This window comes from Narcine bancroftii, chromosome 13 (genome assembly GCF_036971445.1).
Source record: "Narcine bancroftii isolate sNarBan1 chromosome 13, sNarBan1.hap1, whole genome shotgun sequence".
Classification (NCBI taxonomy): Eukaryota; Metazoa; Chordata; class Chondrichthyes; order Torpediniformes; family Narcinidae; genus Narcine; species Narcine bancroftii.
The window spans coordinates 37,131,261-37,146,839 of record NC_091481.1 but is presented as its reverse complement, the minus strand read 5'-3'; the positions used below and the strand labels follow the sequence as shown (position 1 = coordinate 37,146,839).

The 15,579-nt window shown below is 40.9% G+C and overlaps 1 protein-coding gene across 6 annotated transcripts in view; it reads left to right on the top strand.

Annotated features, from left to right (window-relative positions):
- LOC138748364 (uncharacterized) overlaps nucleotides 1-15,579 on the top strand; it is a 169,431-nt gene that overhangs the window by 69,071 nt on the left and 84,781 nt on the right. For all 6 annotated transcript variants that reach the window (XR_011347978.1, XR_011347977.1, XM_069908422.1 and 3 more), the window contains exons 12-14: nucleotides 5,331-5,423; nucleotides 9,445-9,598; nucleotides 10,925-11,120. Coding sequence is in view for 4 of the 6 variants with exons in the window: in XM_069908422.1 (XP_069764523.1) it covers nucleotides 5,331-5,423; nucleotides 9,445-9,598; nucleotides 10,925-11,120 (443 nt within the window). In the remaining 2 variants the exon portion in view is untranslated. The remainder of the gene's footprint in view (nucleotides 1-5,330; nucleotides 5,424-9,444; nucleotides 9,599-10,924; nucleotides 11,121-15,579) is intronic.

Here is a 15,579-nt window from a genome sequence, read left to right as displayed (position 1 = left end):
AAACGAAGGGAAAGAAGACAAAATAGATGAATTTCTAACTAAAATTGAACTACTGAAATTACAAACAGAAGAGCAAAATAAATTAATAAAACCATTTTAAATAGAAGAAATACAGGAGATATTAAAAAAATTACTGAACAATAAAATACCAGGAGAGGATGGACTCCCAATAGAATTCTATAAAACATTCAAAGACTTATTAATTCCTCCTCTCCTGGAAGTAATGAACCAGATTGAAAAAACACAAAACATACCAGATTCATGCAAAACAGCAATAATTACAGTAATACCAAAGACAGGGAAAGATCCACTAACACCAGCATCGTATAGACCAATATCTCTACTTAACACAGATTATAAGATAATAGCTAAACTATTAGCAAACAGATTGGTCGACTGTGTACCAAAAATAGTAAAACTAGACCAAACTGGATTTATTAAAAAAAGACGAACAACGGACAATATCTGTAAATTCATTAACTTAATCCATGCAGTACAAGGAAACAAAACTCCAACAGTAGCGGTTGCTTTAGACGCAGAGAAAGCCTTTGACAGAGTAGAATGGAATTATTTATTCAAAGTACTACAAAAATTCAACCTACCAGAGAAATATATTAATTGGATTAAAGCATTATATAAGGGACCATTGGCGAAAGTGACAGTAAATGGATATATATCAAACCAATTTAAATTAAGCAGATCAACAAGGCAGGGATGTCCACTATCTCCCTCACTGTTCGCGTTAGCTATAGAACCACTAGCAGGACTGATAAGAACAGAAAATAAAATAAGAGGGATAAAAATAAAAGAGAAGGAATATAAAATCAGTCTATTTGCTGATGACGTTATAATATACTTAACAGAACCAGAAATATCAGTAAAAGAATTACATAAGAAATTGAAGGAATATGGAGAAGTATTAGGGTACAAGATCAACGCAAATAAAAGTGAGGCAATGCCAATGAATAATGCGGATTTCACAAAGTTTAAGAAAGAATCACCATTTAGATGGCAAACACAAGCAATTCGATACCTAGGTATACAACTAAATAATAATCTCGGCCATCTATATAAACTAAATGATCAGCCATTAATGAAAAAAATTACAAGACGACTTAGAGCACTGGAAAGACTTACCACTAACACTGATAGGAAGGATCAACTGTATTAAAATGAACATCTTCCCAAGGATACAATACCTATTTCAATCATTACCAATTCACCTAACAGAGAAATTATTCAAGGAGCTAAAGAAAATAATAAGGAAATTCTTATGGAAAGGGGGGAAACCGAGGATAGCACTAGATAAATTAACAGAATGGTACAAACAAGGAGGCTTACAACTACCAAACTTTAAGAATTATTATAGAGCAGCACAATTAAGATAACTATCAGATTTTTATCAAACAAGGGAAAAACCAGATTGGACCAGATTAGAGCTAGATAAAATAGGGGAGAAGATACCTGAGCATATACTCTATAAGTGGGATGAAAAATTGGTGCAACGTAGGAATTCACCAGTATTACACCATCTGCTCAACATTTGGAAGAAAAGAATAAAATAAATTATCAACTACCAAAATTAATATCGACACAAAATCAACGAATCCCTTTCACAATAAATAACCTTTCCTTCAGAGCACACATGTCAAACTCTGGCCCGCGGGCCAAATTTGGCCCGCGATATAATTATATTTGGCCCGCAAGATCATTTCAAAAATGTATTAGAGGTGGCCCGCCCTGCAGCGAGAGCCGATGCTGTTTTTTGGTAATGTCAGCCCCACCATCCTCCCCCTTCATTGCACATCCTTCCCCATTGTAACATGAGAAATTGTAACACGAGAAGTCTGTCGATGTCATCAGCTGGCAAGCCAGTTGGAAGGCTCCCCGCACAACCAGTCACTTCTCCCACCTGTCGAGCGGTGCGGCAGATTGGCGAGCGCCTGTGATTTCCTGTCGGCGCGACGGGCATGGCAGGCTGCGCACGGCCCCCGGGCAGCGTGAGCCCCGCGCGACTGGCACCGGACGGCCCTTCCACAGCGCGAGCGCACTTTTCCCAGTCGCCACGGCCTTCAGTACTTGCACCCGCGCGGACCCCAGGGACGGCTGGTTCGGCCCTGCACGTGAAGAGAAAGATGGTGGTGGTCCGCAAAGGCTGATCGGCAGCGCGCTGGGCCTGAGTGGGTGGGTAAGCAGGGGTGGGCAGAGGGTGTAGGTGAGGAGTAATGGGCAGGGGAAGTTATGGTGGTGCGAGGGGCAGTTAGAGGGAGGGATGAGTAGAAGGAGGGGTGGATAGGGAAGAGGTAAAAGGGGAGGGGCAGGGCGAGAAGGGGAGGGGTGATTAGAGGGTGAGAGACGGGTAGAGGGAGGAACAGGTTGAGGGGAGAGGCATTAGAGGGGCATGTATAGGATGGGGTGGGTAGAGGCAGAGCGAGTGGAGTGAGGGGTGAGTAGAGGTTGAGTAAAAGACTGGTCAGGTAGAGGGATGGTGGGTCGAGGGTGAATAGAGGCCTAGAGCCTGAGGAGTGAGCAGGAAATGCTGAGTCCTGATGCAGGCCAAAACGGACACAGCCTGTGAATGCTGACTACATTTCCACAGGGACCAAATATGTTTCCCTCAGGTCAAGCAAAGGGTGAACTTGAGCTACCTACTCCTGACCTGTAACATTATCCTCCTAAAGTTATATCCTAAAGTTTAACATTACATATGTTGAAAGAAGAGAAAACATCCAGATGTTGTTGAAAATTTTCAATAAATATTTAGTTCGGCCCTCGACTTAGTCCAAGTTTTTAATTTTGGCCCTCCGTGAATTTGAGTTTGACACCCCTGCTTCAGAGAATGGGAGAGAAAAGGGATCAAAAGAATAGAAAATTGTTTTTTGGGAAATAAATTATTATCTTTTGAACAAATGAAGGACAAATATAATATAACTCACGATACAAGGTTTGCATACCACCAACTGAAAACCTACTTGAAGGACAAATTGGGAAACAGTCTGAGGTTACCAGAAGGAAGCAATTTTGAATATGTGATTACAGACACAATGATAATTTAAAAATTTATAACAAACATGTACATCAAACTGCAAGAAAAGGAGAACGAGGAAAGAAACTGTAAACCTAAACAAAAATGGGAACAAGATCTAAACATAAAGATAAAGAATGAAACATGGGAAAAGCTATGCTCCAGAACTATGAGAAATACAATAAACACGAGGTTACGCATGATACAATATAATTGGTTACACAGGCTATACATCACACCCCAAAAGTTAAATAAATGGGACCCAACAGTATCAGACAAATGTTTTCGCTGTAAAACAGAAACGGGAACAACAATACATGCAATTTGGACATGTGAGAATGTGGAAAAATTTTGGGAAGATCTAAACCAGATATTAAATAAAATCACAAAAAGCAATATACCAAAAAACCCAGAGATCTTCTTTTTAAGTAATATAAGAAATAAAGAATTTGGACTCGATTTGGATGGAGCACAGAAAAGATTTATTATGATACCCCTAGCTGTAGCAAAAAAATGTATTATGTCAACCTGGAAATTAGAAGACAACTTGAGAATGCAACAATGGTACATAGAAATAAATAAATGTATTCCATTAGAAAAAATAACATATAATTTAAGAAATAACATCACAATATTTGAACAAATGTGGGAACCATACATGAAATACAATAGAGAAATCCTACCATGAACCTCCACCACCTAAAATGACAGAAGGAGAAGACAACAAAATGAACTGACTCAGTGTATAAAAGTAAAAGATAAAAATTTCTTGTTTGTTTTATTAAGTGACAACATTGTTCAACGGATTTAATGTATCTTATAGATTGAACTTTGAATAAATGGGAAGGGGGAAAGGGAGGGGGGGGAAAGGGGAGAAAATGACACTGTATATATTCAAGAGAAAAATGTCTGTATGTATTTTGGTCAGTATGGTTTATTGTGTAAAAAATAAAAAAAAATTTTAAAAGTTGAGATTCTAAATTGGAGAAAGGCCAATTTTGTGGAAACAAGAAAGGATCTAGGAAGAGTGGATTGGGATAAGTTATTTTCGGGCAAGGATATGTTCAGTAAGTGGATGGCCTTCCAAGGCAAAATTTTGAGAGTGCTGAGTTTGCATGTTCCTGTCAGGATTAAAGGCAAAGTTAACGGGCATAGGGAACCTTGGTTTTCAAGAGATGTTGGCAATCTGGTTCAGAAGAAGAGAGAAGTGTACAGCAGGTATAGGCAACAAGGAGCAAATGAGGTACTAGAAAAGTATTGAAAATGTAAGAAAATGCTTAAGAAGGATATCAGGAAGGCTAAAAGAAGGCATGAGGTTGCTTTGGCAGATAATGTGAAGGAAAACTTGAAAGGTTTATACAAGTATGTTAAGAGTAAAAGGATAGTAAGGGACAAAATTAGTGTCCTAGAGGATCAGAGTGGTCAACTATGTGCGGAGCCCCATAGGATGGGGAAGATCTTGAACAGTTTTTTTGTATCAGTATTTACTCAGGAAACTGGATCGTGTATAAGGAAGGGAGGGAAATGTGCAGTAGTGTCATGAAACAAATAGAAATGAATGAGGAGGAGGTGCTTGCTGCCTAACAGTGAATAAAGGTAGATAAATCCCCCGGGCATGACATGATATTCCCTCAGGCCTTGAGGGAGACGAGTGAAGAAATTACAGGGACTCTGGCAGAAGAAAGACACATGTACACATGCGGACACACGCACGTGCACACGCACGTGCACAGGCATTCCCTCAAACAAAATATATTTCACATATATATTTAAAATTAATTTTGATATTCAGTACCCCAAAAAAGTTTTTAAGAATGTACGCAAACATCCATTAAGATTAATGTGTTTACATTTCATGAATCGTTTGAAGAACACATTTTTCAGTTTATTTGCCAGCAAGAAATATAATTTGAATAATCAATTAGCCTCCTGGTGACAAGAGACTCATGTATTGAATAAAACATGGAGGCAGTTGTGATGGCACAGAATGTCTCAGATAATTTCTAACAATTTAGTGGCATATCACAGCTTCATACACACCAAGGGTGTCTTTAGTCTGTGCTCACAACCATCTGGAGACAGACTGATCAACCTTGTTACCATTTGACCAGTGTTTGGCTGCTTCCATCATTCCACAACGTCTTGAAACTATGAGGCTCCATTACTGCTTGGATTTATTCAGGATGTTCTAACTCACTGAAAATAATGAAAAAAAAAATTAATTAAAAGAACATCAAAGCAGAGATGTATTTGAGTGTATCAATGCTTCAACGGCAATAAATTCCATATTTGTGCAAAATTTTAGGGTGAGCTGCAGAGTGACATCCCATTTTCATCATTATCAGTGAAATCGATCTTGAAAAGGAATGGATCGAGCCAAAAGATCAGAGACAGCAAGGTAATGTCAGTAAGTAGTGGCTGCAAGGTTGGGATTGCCATGTCTAGATCAAACACACACTGGACATTATCTGTACAGGAAATGGGGGTGAAGTTTATCACACTTTTAACCCCCACTCGCAGTTGAGGCGTTGCACCCAATTGGAGTTGCAGGGAAAGTTCCAACAGTTGAGCTGAAGCAGGGGTGGATTTATGGAATTAAGAGGCTTGGAGATTGGGATAAATTTGAAATCCAGTTTAGGAATAGGATGTCAGTTTGGTTCATTTTCAGACAGTCTTTCTATTTACTTGGTCTCAGTCTCTCAATCTACTCCAGTCACTCGATCCACCCAGTCTCTATATCTAATCCAGTGTCAGTCTCTCCATCTATTCCAGTCTTGGTCTCCCTATCTCCTCCAATCTCAGTATCTCCAGCTACTCCAGTCTGAAGTCTTTCTATCAGAGAAACGTGAAAGTTTGCAGATGCTGTGATTATAGTAAGAACTCAGAAATGCTGGAGGAAGTCAGCTGGTCTCACAGTGTTCTTCAATATTTTTATTGAGTTTTATAAGTAAATCGTATGCAGGCAATAAGAAGACGTATCCAACAAAGTAGATATACAATTGCATATGGCTACAAATAACCTATGATACATTTAAAAAGATAAAAAAGATGTAAAAATTATGCTAATAATCTAATCCCTCCCTTGTGGTTATTGGTTGAACTTATGTGTTCCATTACTGTAAAAGGGAAAAACAATCAAACCATAAAACAGGATCTAAAAAATTTTATAAATTATGAAAATAATTCAGAAAAGGGCCCCATAAACAAAAGGTAAAGTTCATTTCAGTAGTCGAACATCGCAATTTTTTTCATCACATCTGATGGCCATTGAATATGAGTGGGTGGGGGGGGAACAGTATCTTTCCATCTCATTAATATACCTCTTCTAGCAATTAGGAGAGCAAAGGCAACTACATGCGATTGTAACCCAGACAAATTCAAGTCAGTTGGGTTGCTCATTCCCAAGGCAAGAAAAGGATTAGGTGTCAAATTAATATTAAGAACTAAAGACAAGGTATGAAAATGGAAAGAAAAGGACATGACCAAAACATCTGTCACACTCTGAAGAAATATTAGAATAAAATTTAGTCAATTGAACTTTGGAAAATTAAGCTCAATGTACTACTTTAAATTGTACTACTCAATGTACTACTTAAAGTGTTGGGTATATAGAGAAGATTAATTTACCAATTACAAAATAGAATCCCATGTAGCATCAGAAAATAATTCTTGAAAATCTTGTTCCCATAATTTCCTAGTCTTGTCCAGGGATTTACCACTAGACAATAATAATGACTCATATGGTTCAGTTTAAATTTATAAATCTTCTCTATCATATTTAAATCCAGATCTTGAGGCAGTCTCAAAACCAAGGAATTCAAAAAGCTCCTAATCTGTAAATATCTTTTAAAAAATAATGTTTCAATAGTTTAAACTTAGAAGATAATTGTTCAAAAGAAGCCAAATTTGGTCAATAAAAAGATCTTGAAAATATTGGATACCTAACTCCGACCATTCACGAAAACCAGAATCTTGTATCGAAGGTAAAACAAAAAGAATTAGCTAAAAGGAGACTGACTAGCAGGAATCTATAGTATCCAAAATGTTTTCTAAAATGGAACCAAATTCTCAACACATGTTTAAAAACAAAATTATCAGTTAATTTAGAAGCAGAAAAAGGTAATGATGCTCCAGCTATCGAAAGATCTTGTCTGTCTTTGTGATGAATCCAAAAAGTAATATATTGTTGCAAAGTATTCGATACTGAGCTATGACAGACGTCGGTGCACTTGTTGTGGAATTGCTGTACAGCACCAGTGGTCGGGCTTTGGGTTTGAATCCTGTGCTGTCTGTAAGGAGTTTGTACGTTCTCCCCATGTCTGCATGTATTTTCCCCGAGGGCTCTGGTTACCTCCCACCATTCGAAATGTACTGCAGGTTGCAGGCCATTTGGGTTAGTACCAGTCTCTCTATCTACTTTAATCGGAGTCTCTCTATCTTTTCCAATGTCAATTTCTCTCTCTACTCCAACCTGTCTCTCTATCTAATCCTGTCCCAGTCTTTTTATCTACTCACTCTCATTATCTCTATCTATTCCAATATTGATCTCTCTATCAACACCAACCTCAATCTTGCTGTGTATTCAGCCTCTATTTATTTCATTCTCAGTCTCTGTATCTACACAGATCTCGGTCTCTCTATCTACTCAATCTCTGTCTCTAAACTCCAGTGTTGGACCCCTATGCATTCAAGCTCAGCCTCTCTATCTACTCAATTACAGTTTCCATCCACCAGTCTCATTCTCTACTTCTACTCCAGTCTTGATCTCTGTATGTTCTCCAGTCTGAGTCTGTTTCTCTCTCTCTCTCTCTACTCAACCATGGTCTCTCAATTTGCTCCATTCTCTTTCTATCTACTTCAATCTCAGTTTCCTATCCACTCAATCACTGTCTCTCTATCCACTCCTTTCTACCTACTCCGGTCTTGCCTGCTTCTCCTCTGCCTTGTGCACCATGGACGTCTGTGCCTTCACTACCTTCAATGTTCATTTCCCAAGTTCTGGAATTCCTCCTTCAGTTTCTCAATTTAGTTCCTTTAAGATAAAAAAAATCACATCGACTGACATTGGGTCACTTGGCCAAAAGACCGCATTTTGACCACGGTTGGCGTAGCAGTTAGTGCAACGCCTGTACAGTGCCAACGATTGGGGCTGGAGTTCGAATCCCAGAAAGGGGTTTGAATGTTCTCTCTGTCTGTGTGGGTTTTTTCGGGGGCTCCAGTTTCCTCCCACCATTCAAAACATTACCGGGATGTTGATAAAGTGGATGCAAATTGAGCGGCACAGACTCATGGGCCAAAATGGCATGTTACAGTGCTGTATGTTTAAATTTTTAAATGTTTTTAGAAAATTGATAGGGTTCATTTCTTCTTCTCACAGTGCCCTTGCAGCAGCTTTGCACAGTTTTCAACATTAAAGGTGCTAAATTTTGAAGATGTGGTGCTGTGGAAATACAAGTTAGGCAGAGAGTGTCTGTCATTAGTTTTACTGGCACCAGGCATGTTGGCATTTTTATTCCCATGAGAGCAAGTTAGGGCATGCAGTGAGATAATCCCACCAAGATGCCTTAATTATTTTTCTCAAGTCAATTATTCATGTGGTTAAGAGTTCTCAACGTAGAGTCCATCTTAGAACAGTTTATTAGGTGTGTTTCATCATTATATCCTCGTGAAGTTCTTGTTGCACATAGCATTAGATTTCAGATAAAAACTCTACTTTTTATGTCAGTCACAAGCTTAGATCAGTAATATTTAATTTCTTCAGTGTCTCAGTATTTTCAAATGCTGTGAGACTCACACTAACCTGGTAAAGGAACCAGAATGCTTCTACCTTATTTTTTCAATCCTTTTCTTGCTGGTGAAAGCCTTAACTATTCTTCTGCAGCCCCTGGACTTGTTCCGCCACCATCTGTCCATCAATCCAAAACTCCAGCTTATCCAGCATTCAGCAGCCAATCATCTGTCTCATGCTGTGGGTCGAGAAACCAACCATCATCCACTTCAGCACCGTTTGTCAGCTGCTGGTGGGAACTCAGTGTTGTGCTCCCAGTAATTCTCTGCCTGTGGCCCCATCAGCCCCACTGAGAAAAGGGGCCTTTCCCGATGACAACATAGCTGCCCTGTGACACTGCCACAACCCTGAGATAACATCCTCCACCTGGTGGCATAACCCAACCAACAAGTGACCACCCTTCCCTCTGCATCATGGCATTAGCTCCATCTTGTGACATTACCTTCGTCCCACAGCGAGTCCACCATGCCATCTCCCACAGTCAGTAAAATCACATCATCCTTTGGTGCTTGGGCAACAGCATAGAGACTGAGACTGGGGAGAGGGAAACACTTGGGAATTTCTGGACTGATAATCAGCCATGGGGCTAGAGTATGCATGTAAAATCTGCTCTTGTTTCTCATCTTGTTAGTTTATCAAGAAGCAATCCAATCGTCAGAGACCAGTTGAATTTCTTGGAGACTTGCCAAGGGTTTCTAAGATCACTATTTATTCCCTGCGGCAGCTGTACAAGAGGATTAAGAGCATTGTTGATAACTGGATGGAGTATTATAGAAAGGAAACAGGTACGTCATTGGCCAACAACCTCCCATTGGAACAGTGTTTACACTTCAGTGTTTATGAACTGCTTTGCCCAAATCTACACTTTGTGATGTGATGATATTGGCCATTTTCTACCTTTCTCTTTGGCACCAATGAAATTGAAAATAGGAATTGAGTACCACACTAACCTACACAAAATGTACCACAGAGATTATGTGCCACCTCTATAAAGGCACTTGGGCACTGTTAACCATATAAAAATTACAGCAGAGAAACAGGCCAGTCCAACCCTTCTAGTCCATGCCGAGGGCCGACTCCCACCTAGTCCCGTTGACCCGCACCCAGCCCATAACCCTCCACACCTCTCTTGTCCACTCAAGGTCTCAATGCAGATTTTGCAAACAAAATTCCACTAATTGCAGAATTAGCAGGTCATTTGGATTTATTCATCCAGGAGCAGACATGGTCACCACAGTGGAGATGTCAAGAGAGATGAGGAGTCACAGACAGGAATAGGGCAAGGAATGATTGGCATGAGGGGTGATTGGGAAATAAGGAGGGTAGTGCCGGAGGTATGGGTTCAGGTTGACAGAGGGGTCATTGGGGATTGATCTGAAAAGGCTGGTGGAGTTGGAGAGGGATCAGAGCCACCATGTCATCAGCAGGTAGATGTGAGTTTTGAGAGCAAAAATGAAGGGACTCACTCAAAGGATAACCTGCTTTGAAGGCAATTGTGGCAGAGGAAAAGAAGCTGTTTCTGTTCCATTGGGTGTTTATCTTCAGGCTCCTGTACCTTCTTCCTGATGAAGAGAACGGGTGTTGAGGGTCCTTGAGGATAGAGGCTACTTTCTAAAGACACCGCCTTTTATAGCTGTCCTCGATGGGTGAAGACTGATGCCCGTTCACAACGTTCTATAGTTTTTGTCTGTCTATGTCAAGGATCCAGTTGCAGAGGTGGGGGGGGGGGGGGGCGGGGTACAGAGGCTTGGGGTTTGGAGTTTGTTAACCAATACTGAGGGAATGATGGTGTGGAAACTAACCTATAGTTAATGTTCTGAATTTTTAGTTCTGAAGAATAGTCTGGGACCTGGAGCTTTAACTTTCTCTTCGCACACACGTCGGACATCATGGTTGTCAGTGTTTCCAGCGCTTTCTCCTCCTATTTCATAATTTTGAAGGGATCTTGTGAAATTCCAACATGCAGTCACGTACTCATTCGCACGCTTTTGTCTTCTTCCAGCACTTCTGCTCTTTCTTCAGTTACATGGCTGCTTGCGTTCTTCAATTCCTTCCCTTAGCCTGCCACAACTCTTCCTTTCTGCTACCTTGTTCTTGGTTCATTCACACAGGTTTGACCAAATTCAGCAAAATGATGGCCGCAGAGCCTGATTTACAGGCCCCAAAAGGCCTCTTAACTGTGGACCCGTTGAATCTTCCCGGTGCCACAAAGGATGTTCATCCGGACACTGCCAACTATATTCACTTCCTATCAACTCCTGGCATTGACAAGATCAAATGTGTGCCTCACAGTTGCACTTTCACAAGGTAAGTCAGTATCAAACAATTCCAGATCTTGAAAATGTATGAAAGATGAAAAGAGTGACATCGGTGGGATCTGTCAACCTGGCAGCAATTGTGTGAAGTCTTGGCAAAGTGAGCCAGCACCACTGGTAGATTAATGTTGTTGGTGAAGCTAAATACTTCATTGTCTGCATAAAATATCATTTGTATCTCTTGTGTTATAACAAGCTTAGACCCACCCGAACATTGACATTCCTTTTGCAAATCCAACCATTGTGAATTTGAAAGAAAATAAAGTGCTGGAAATACTCAGCTGGTCAGGCCAAATCCGTGAAGAGAATAGTTTATATTTCAAGTCAACGCCCCAATTCGAACAGAACTGACACTCAGTTTGCACAGCATTCATAGGAAGAGGAGGGTAATTTCCGGTGGATGCTGTGTGACCTGCTGAGTTTTTCCAGCACATTTGTATTGTATTGCACTTGACCCCAGCATCTGCAGGCTTTCGTATTTAACTGACATTTTCTGCTTGCTCCATCCCCTCACTGCAATTCAAAACACATTTGTTCCCTCACTTTTCCTGTTCGGATGAAGGATCTTTGACCTGAAACATTAACCATGTTAGTAAAAAACATATTGCTGGAGAAACTCATCAGGTCAAGCAGCGTACTATATATAGTAAAGATAACCAATGTTTCTTTTTCACTTTTTATTAACATATTTTAGTAATTGCCACTTTGCTTCGGAGATGGCCTTCCGCAGCTCGTATCTGGACTTTTGTAAAGATCCCGATCCCTGGCCTTCAACACCCTTGTTTTCGCCCTCAGCAGATTGTGAATTCTCTGATTCATCCAGGGCTTCTGGCTGGGGAACACCCAGTATGTGCGCATGGGCACACACTCCTCTATGCGGGTGTTTATGAAGTCAGTGACACCTGTTACATATTCAAGTCTGTTTACCCAAAACATGAACTCACCACAGAGGCTGTCAGGCCTGCTGAGTATTTTCAACATTTCTGTATTAACATTCCCAGCATCAGCAGTTCTGGTGTTGAGAGCACAGGGGATAATTTGTGAATTGAAGATCACAGAGGCTTTGACAAGACAGGCCAGGAGAGTGTTAAAGAAGAACAATGCGCATGAAATTAGAAGAAATTGAATTAGGGGAACGGAGGCCTGAGCTATAGGGAGAAAGTGAGCAGGCTGGGATTTTATTCTTTGGAGCACAGGAGGATGAGGGATGATCTCATAGAGGTAGACAAAATCATGAGGGGAATAGATAAGGCGTGTCTTCTGTCCAATGTAGGGGCATTAGTAACTATATAAAATGAGGGGTGAGAAATTTAACAGGAACTTGAAGGTAACATTTTTTACATGGAGGGTGGTGGGTGTATGGAAGGGCTGCCAGAGGAAGTGGTTGGGACAGGTACAATTACAGTGTTTAAGACAATTACAGAGTTCTATGACTCAATGAAACTGGCCAGAAGGGAAACAGAGCAGTAGAGATAGTTCCTCTGTGCTTGTTAACATTCTGCAGTGTCCCATAGGGTTGTATTGCTCATTTCTTTTCTGTTCACTATGTACATCAATGACTTTCTCATACTTGTCATGCTTTCTTACAACAATGAAGGAGGCCATTATGTCCAGTAAGTCCACATCAGCTGTAAGAATATTCCTCCTTGTTCCACTGTAACCTATTCTCTCTCATATGATCATCAACTCCTGCACCCCCACCACCCCCAGCCACCCATTCACCTATACCAGAGCTAATTTTTAGAGGCCAATTAACCCACCAGCCAGAGGAAACCCATTTGTTAACAAGAGTATCTGTAAGCTCTATTCAGAGAGCTCCTGAGGTGAGAATCAAATCCAGGTTGCAGGAGTTATGAGACTTAGATGTAGGACTAAACAGAACAGGGTTCTAATTTGTAGAAAATATTGAAGTTAAACACTTTACAGTCAGTTCTGAAAAGGAAGCTGTGCAAAAATACCAAACAAGTAAACTTGGAAACAGGCCAGAGACTAGCAGGACAGCGCAGCATCATGGGCTGAGGGCCTGTACTATGATGTAATGTTCCTTGACAGGATTGGGATCAGTAACTAAAAAGTTACGGTCATTCAGTGTAGAAATTTGCACCTTGCTCCACTCAGCCCAAACCAACCAAAAAACACTAATTCCATTTTGTTCTCCCCGAATTACCATCAACATCCACCCATTCTACTAATCAGCTACACACTAGGGGCAATCCAGTGACTAATTAACCCTTCAAGCCTTTAGCATGTGGGAGAAAACTGAAGCACCTGGAGAAAGCCATGTGGTGACAATGAGAACATGCAAACTCCACACAGACAGCACCTGTGAGCTGGATTGAAGCCAGATTCTGGCACTGTGAAGCAGCAGGTCTAGTACTTGTACTGCGATGCTGTTTAAAAAATGTAATCACTACATTGTGAATGAAGGAAATGTGGGTGATATAGAGGCAAGTGAAGATCAGGCTAAGAAGACATTAAAGGTAAATTATTAACTGGATAAATTAAATTAAAAACATGTCAGTGCAATCAAAGCTTGCTGAGGGATCTGGACCAGCTGGAAAAAGGGCTGAAAAATGGCAGATGGAATCTAAAGCAGACAAGTGTGCAGTGTAGCATTTTGGAAGGACAAACCAAGGTGGGACATGCATGGTAAATGAACTGTGCAGTAGAAAAGACGGACCTGGGAATACAGATACATAATTCCCTGAAAGTGGTGTCACGGGTAGATAGGGTTGTAAAGAGAGCTTTTGGCATATTACTTTTCATAAATCAAAGTATTGAGTATGGGATTTGGGATGTTATGTTAAAGATTGGTGGAAGAGATCGAGTATTCCAAATGGAATGATGTGCCAAGTCCAAGATATCTCAGATCGAGTTCACGGCATTCTCAGGAGGGAGGGTGAGCAGCCAGATGTTGTGGTCCATGTAGGGACCAATGATGTGGGTAGGAAGGGCAAGAAGGTCCTACAAGGCTTGTTCAGGGAGTTAGGCGGTAGGTTGAAGAACAGAATCTTCAGGGTTGTGATCTCGGGATTGCTATCCGTGCCACGTGCTGGTGAGGTTAGAAATAGGAGAATAATGGAGCTTAACATGTGGCTAAAGACCTGGTGCAGAGGGGAGGGCTTCAGGTTTCTGGATCATTGGACTCTCTTCTAGGGAAGATGGGACCTGTTCCGATGGGACGGTTTACATCTGAACTGTGGGAAGGTTTGCTTGTGCTGGTTCGGTGGGTTTAAAGTAATTTGCAGGGGGGTGGGAACCAGAGTAACAGAGCAGATAGAGGAGAGGACGAAGGAAAAGATGATGTGAAAATTGCATGCACCGTTAGAAGTCAACAGGTTGAATGTGAAAGAAATGTCCTCAGGTTTCAATGCAAGAAATTGCAGAGGCTCTAGCAGAAATATTTAAAAGGCAGATGAGTTTAGAGCATGGATTGGAACATGGAATTATGACATTGTGGCCATTCATGAAATTTGATTGCAGGAGAAGCAGGACTGGCATCTCAATGTTCTGAGCTTTGTTGCTTTTGATGAGATAGAATGGTTGTGGGGGGTGGGGGGTGGTGAAAGGGGGAGGAGTGGCATTGGTCATCAGGGAAAATATCATAGCTGTGCTCAGGCAGGACAGACCACAGGCCTCATCTACTGAGGTTATATGGGTGGAGCTGAGGAAAGGGAAAGGTATGACCACACTCATGGGGTTGTATTATAGACCCACCCAATAGTTAACGAGAATTGGAGGAGCAAATCTGTAGAGTGATACCAGACAGCTGCAGGAAACACAAGGTTGTGATAGGATGGGATTTTAATTTTCCACATATTGTCTGGGACTCCCTTACTGTAAAAGGGCTGGATGGCTTGGAGTTTGACAAATTAGTTCAGAAAAGTTTTTTAAATCAATATATAGAGGTGCCAGCTAGAGGAAGTGCAATCCTGGATCTCCAGTGATCATAATGCCACTAGTTTGAAGTTAATGATGGAAAAGGATAGATGTGGGCCTCAGGTTAAGATTCTAAATTGGAGAAAGGTCAATTTTGAGGAAATGAGAAAGGATCTAAAATGCGTGGATTGGGATAAATTGTTTTCAGGCAAGGATGTATGAGGTAAGTGGAGGACCTCAAAGGTGAAATTTTGAGTACAGAGTTTGTTTATTCACGTCAGGATTAAAGGTAAGGTTCGAGGGCGTAGGGAACCTTAGTTTTCGAGCAATATTGGGGATCTGGTTCAGAAGAGAGGGGTGTACAGCAGGTATAGGCAACATGGAGAAAATTAGGTACTTGAGGAGTATAAAAATATCAAGGAAAATATCAGGGAGGCAAAAAAATGAGGAGGTGGCTTTGGCAGAAAATATGAAGGAAAATCCAAAGAGTTTCAACAGGTATATTAAGAGCAAAAAGGATAATGATGGACAGCTTTGTGTGGAGCCAAAAGAGATGGAGGACAAATCTTTTC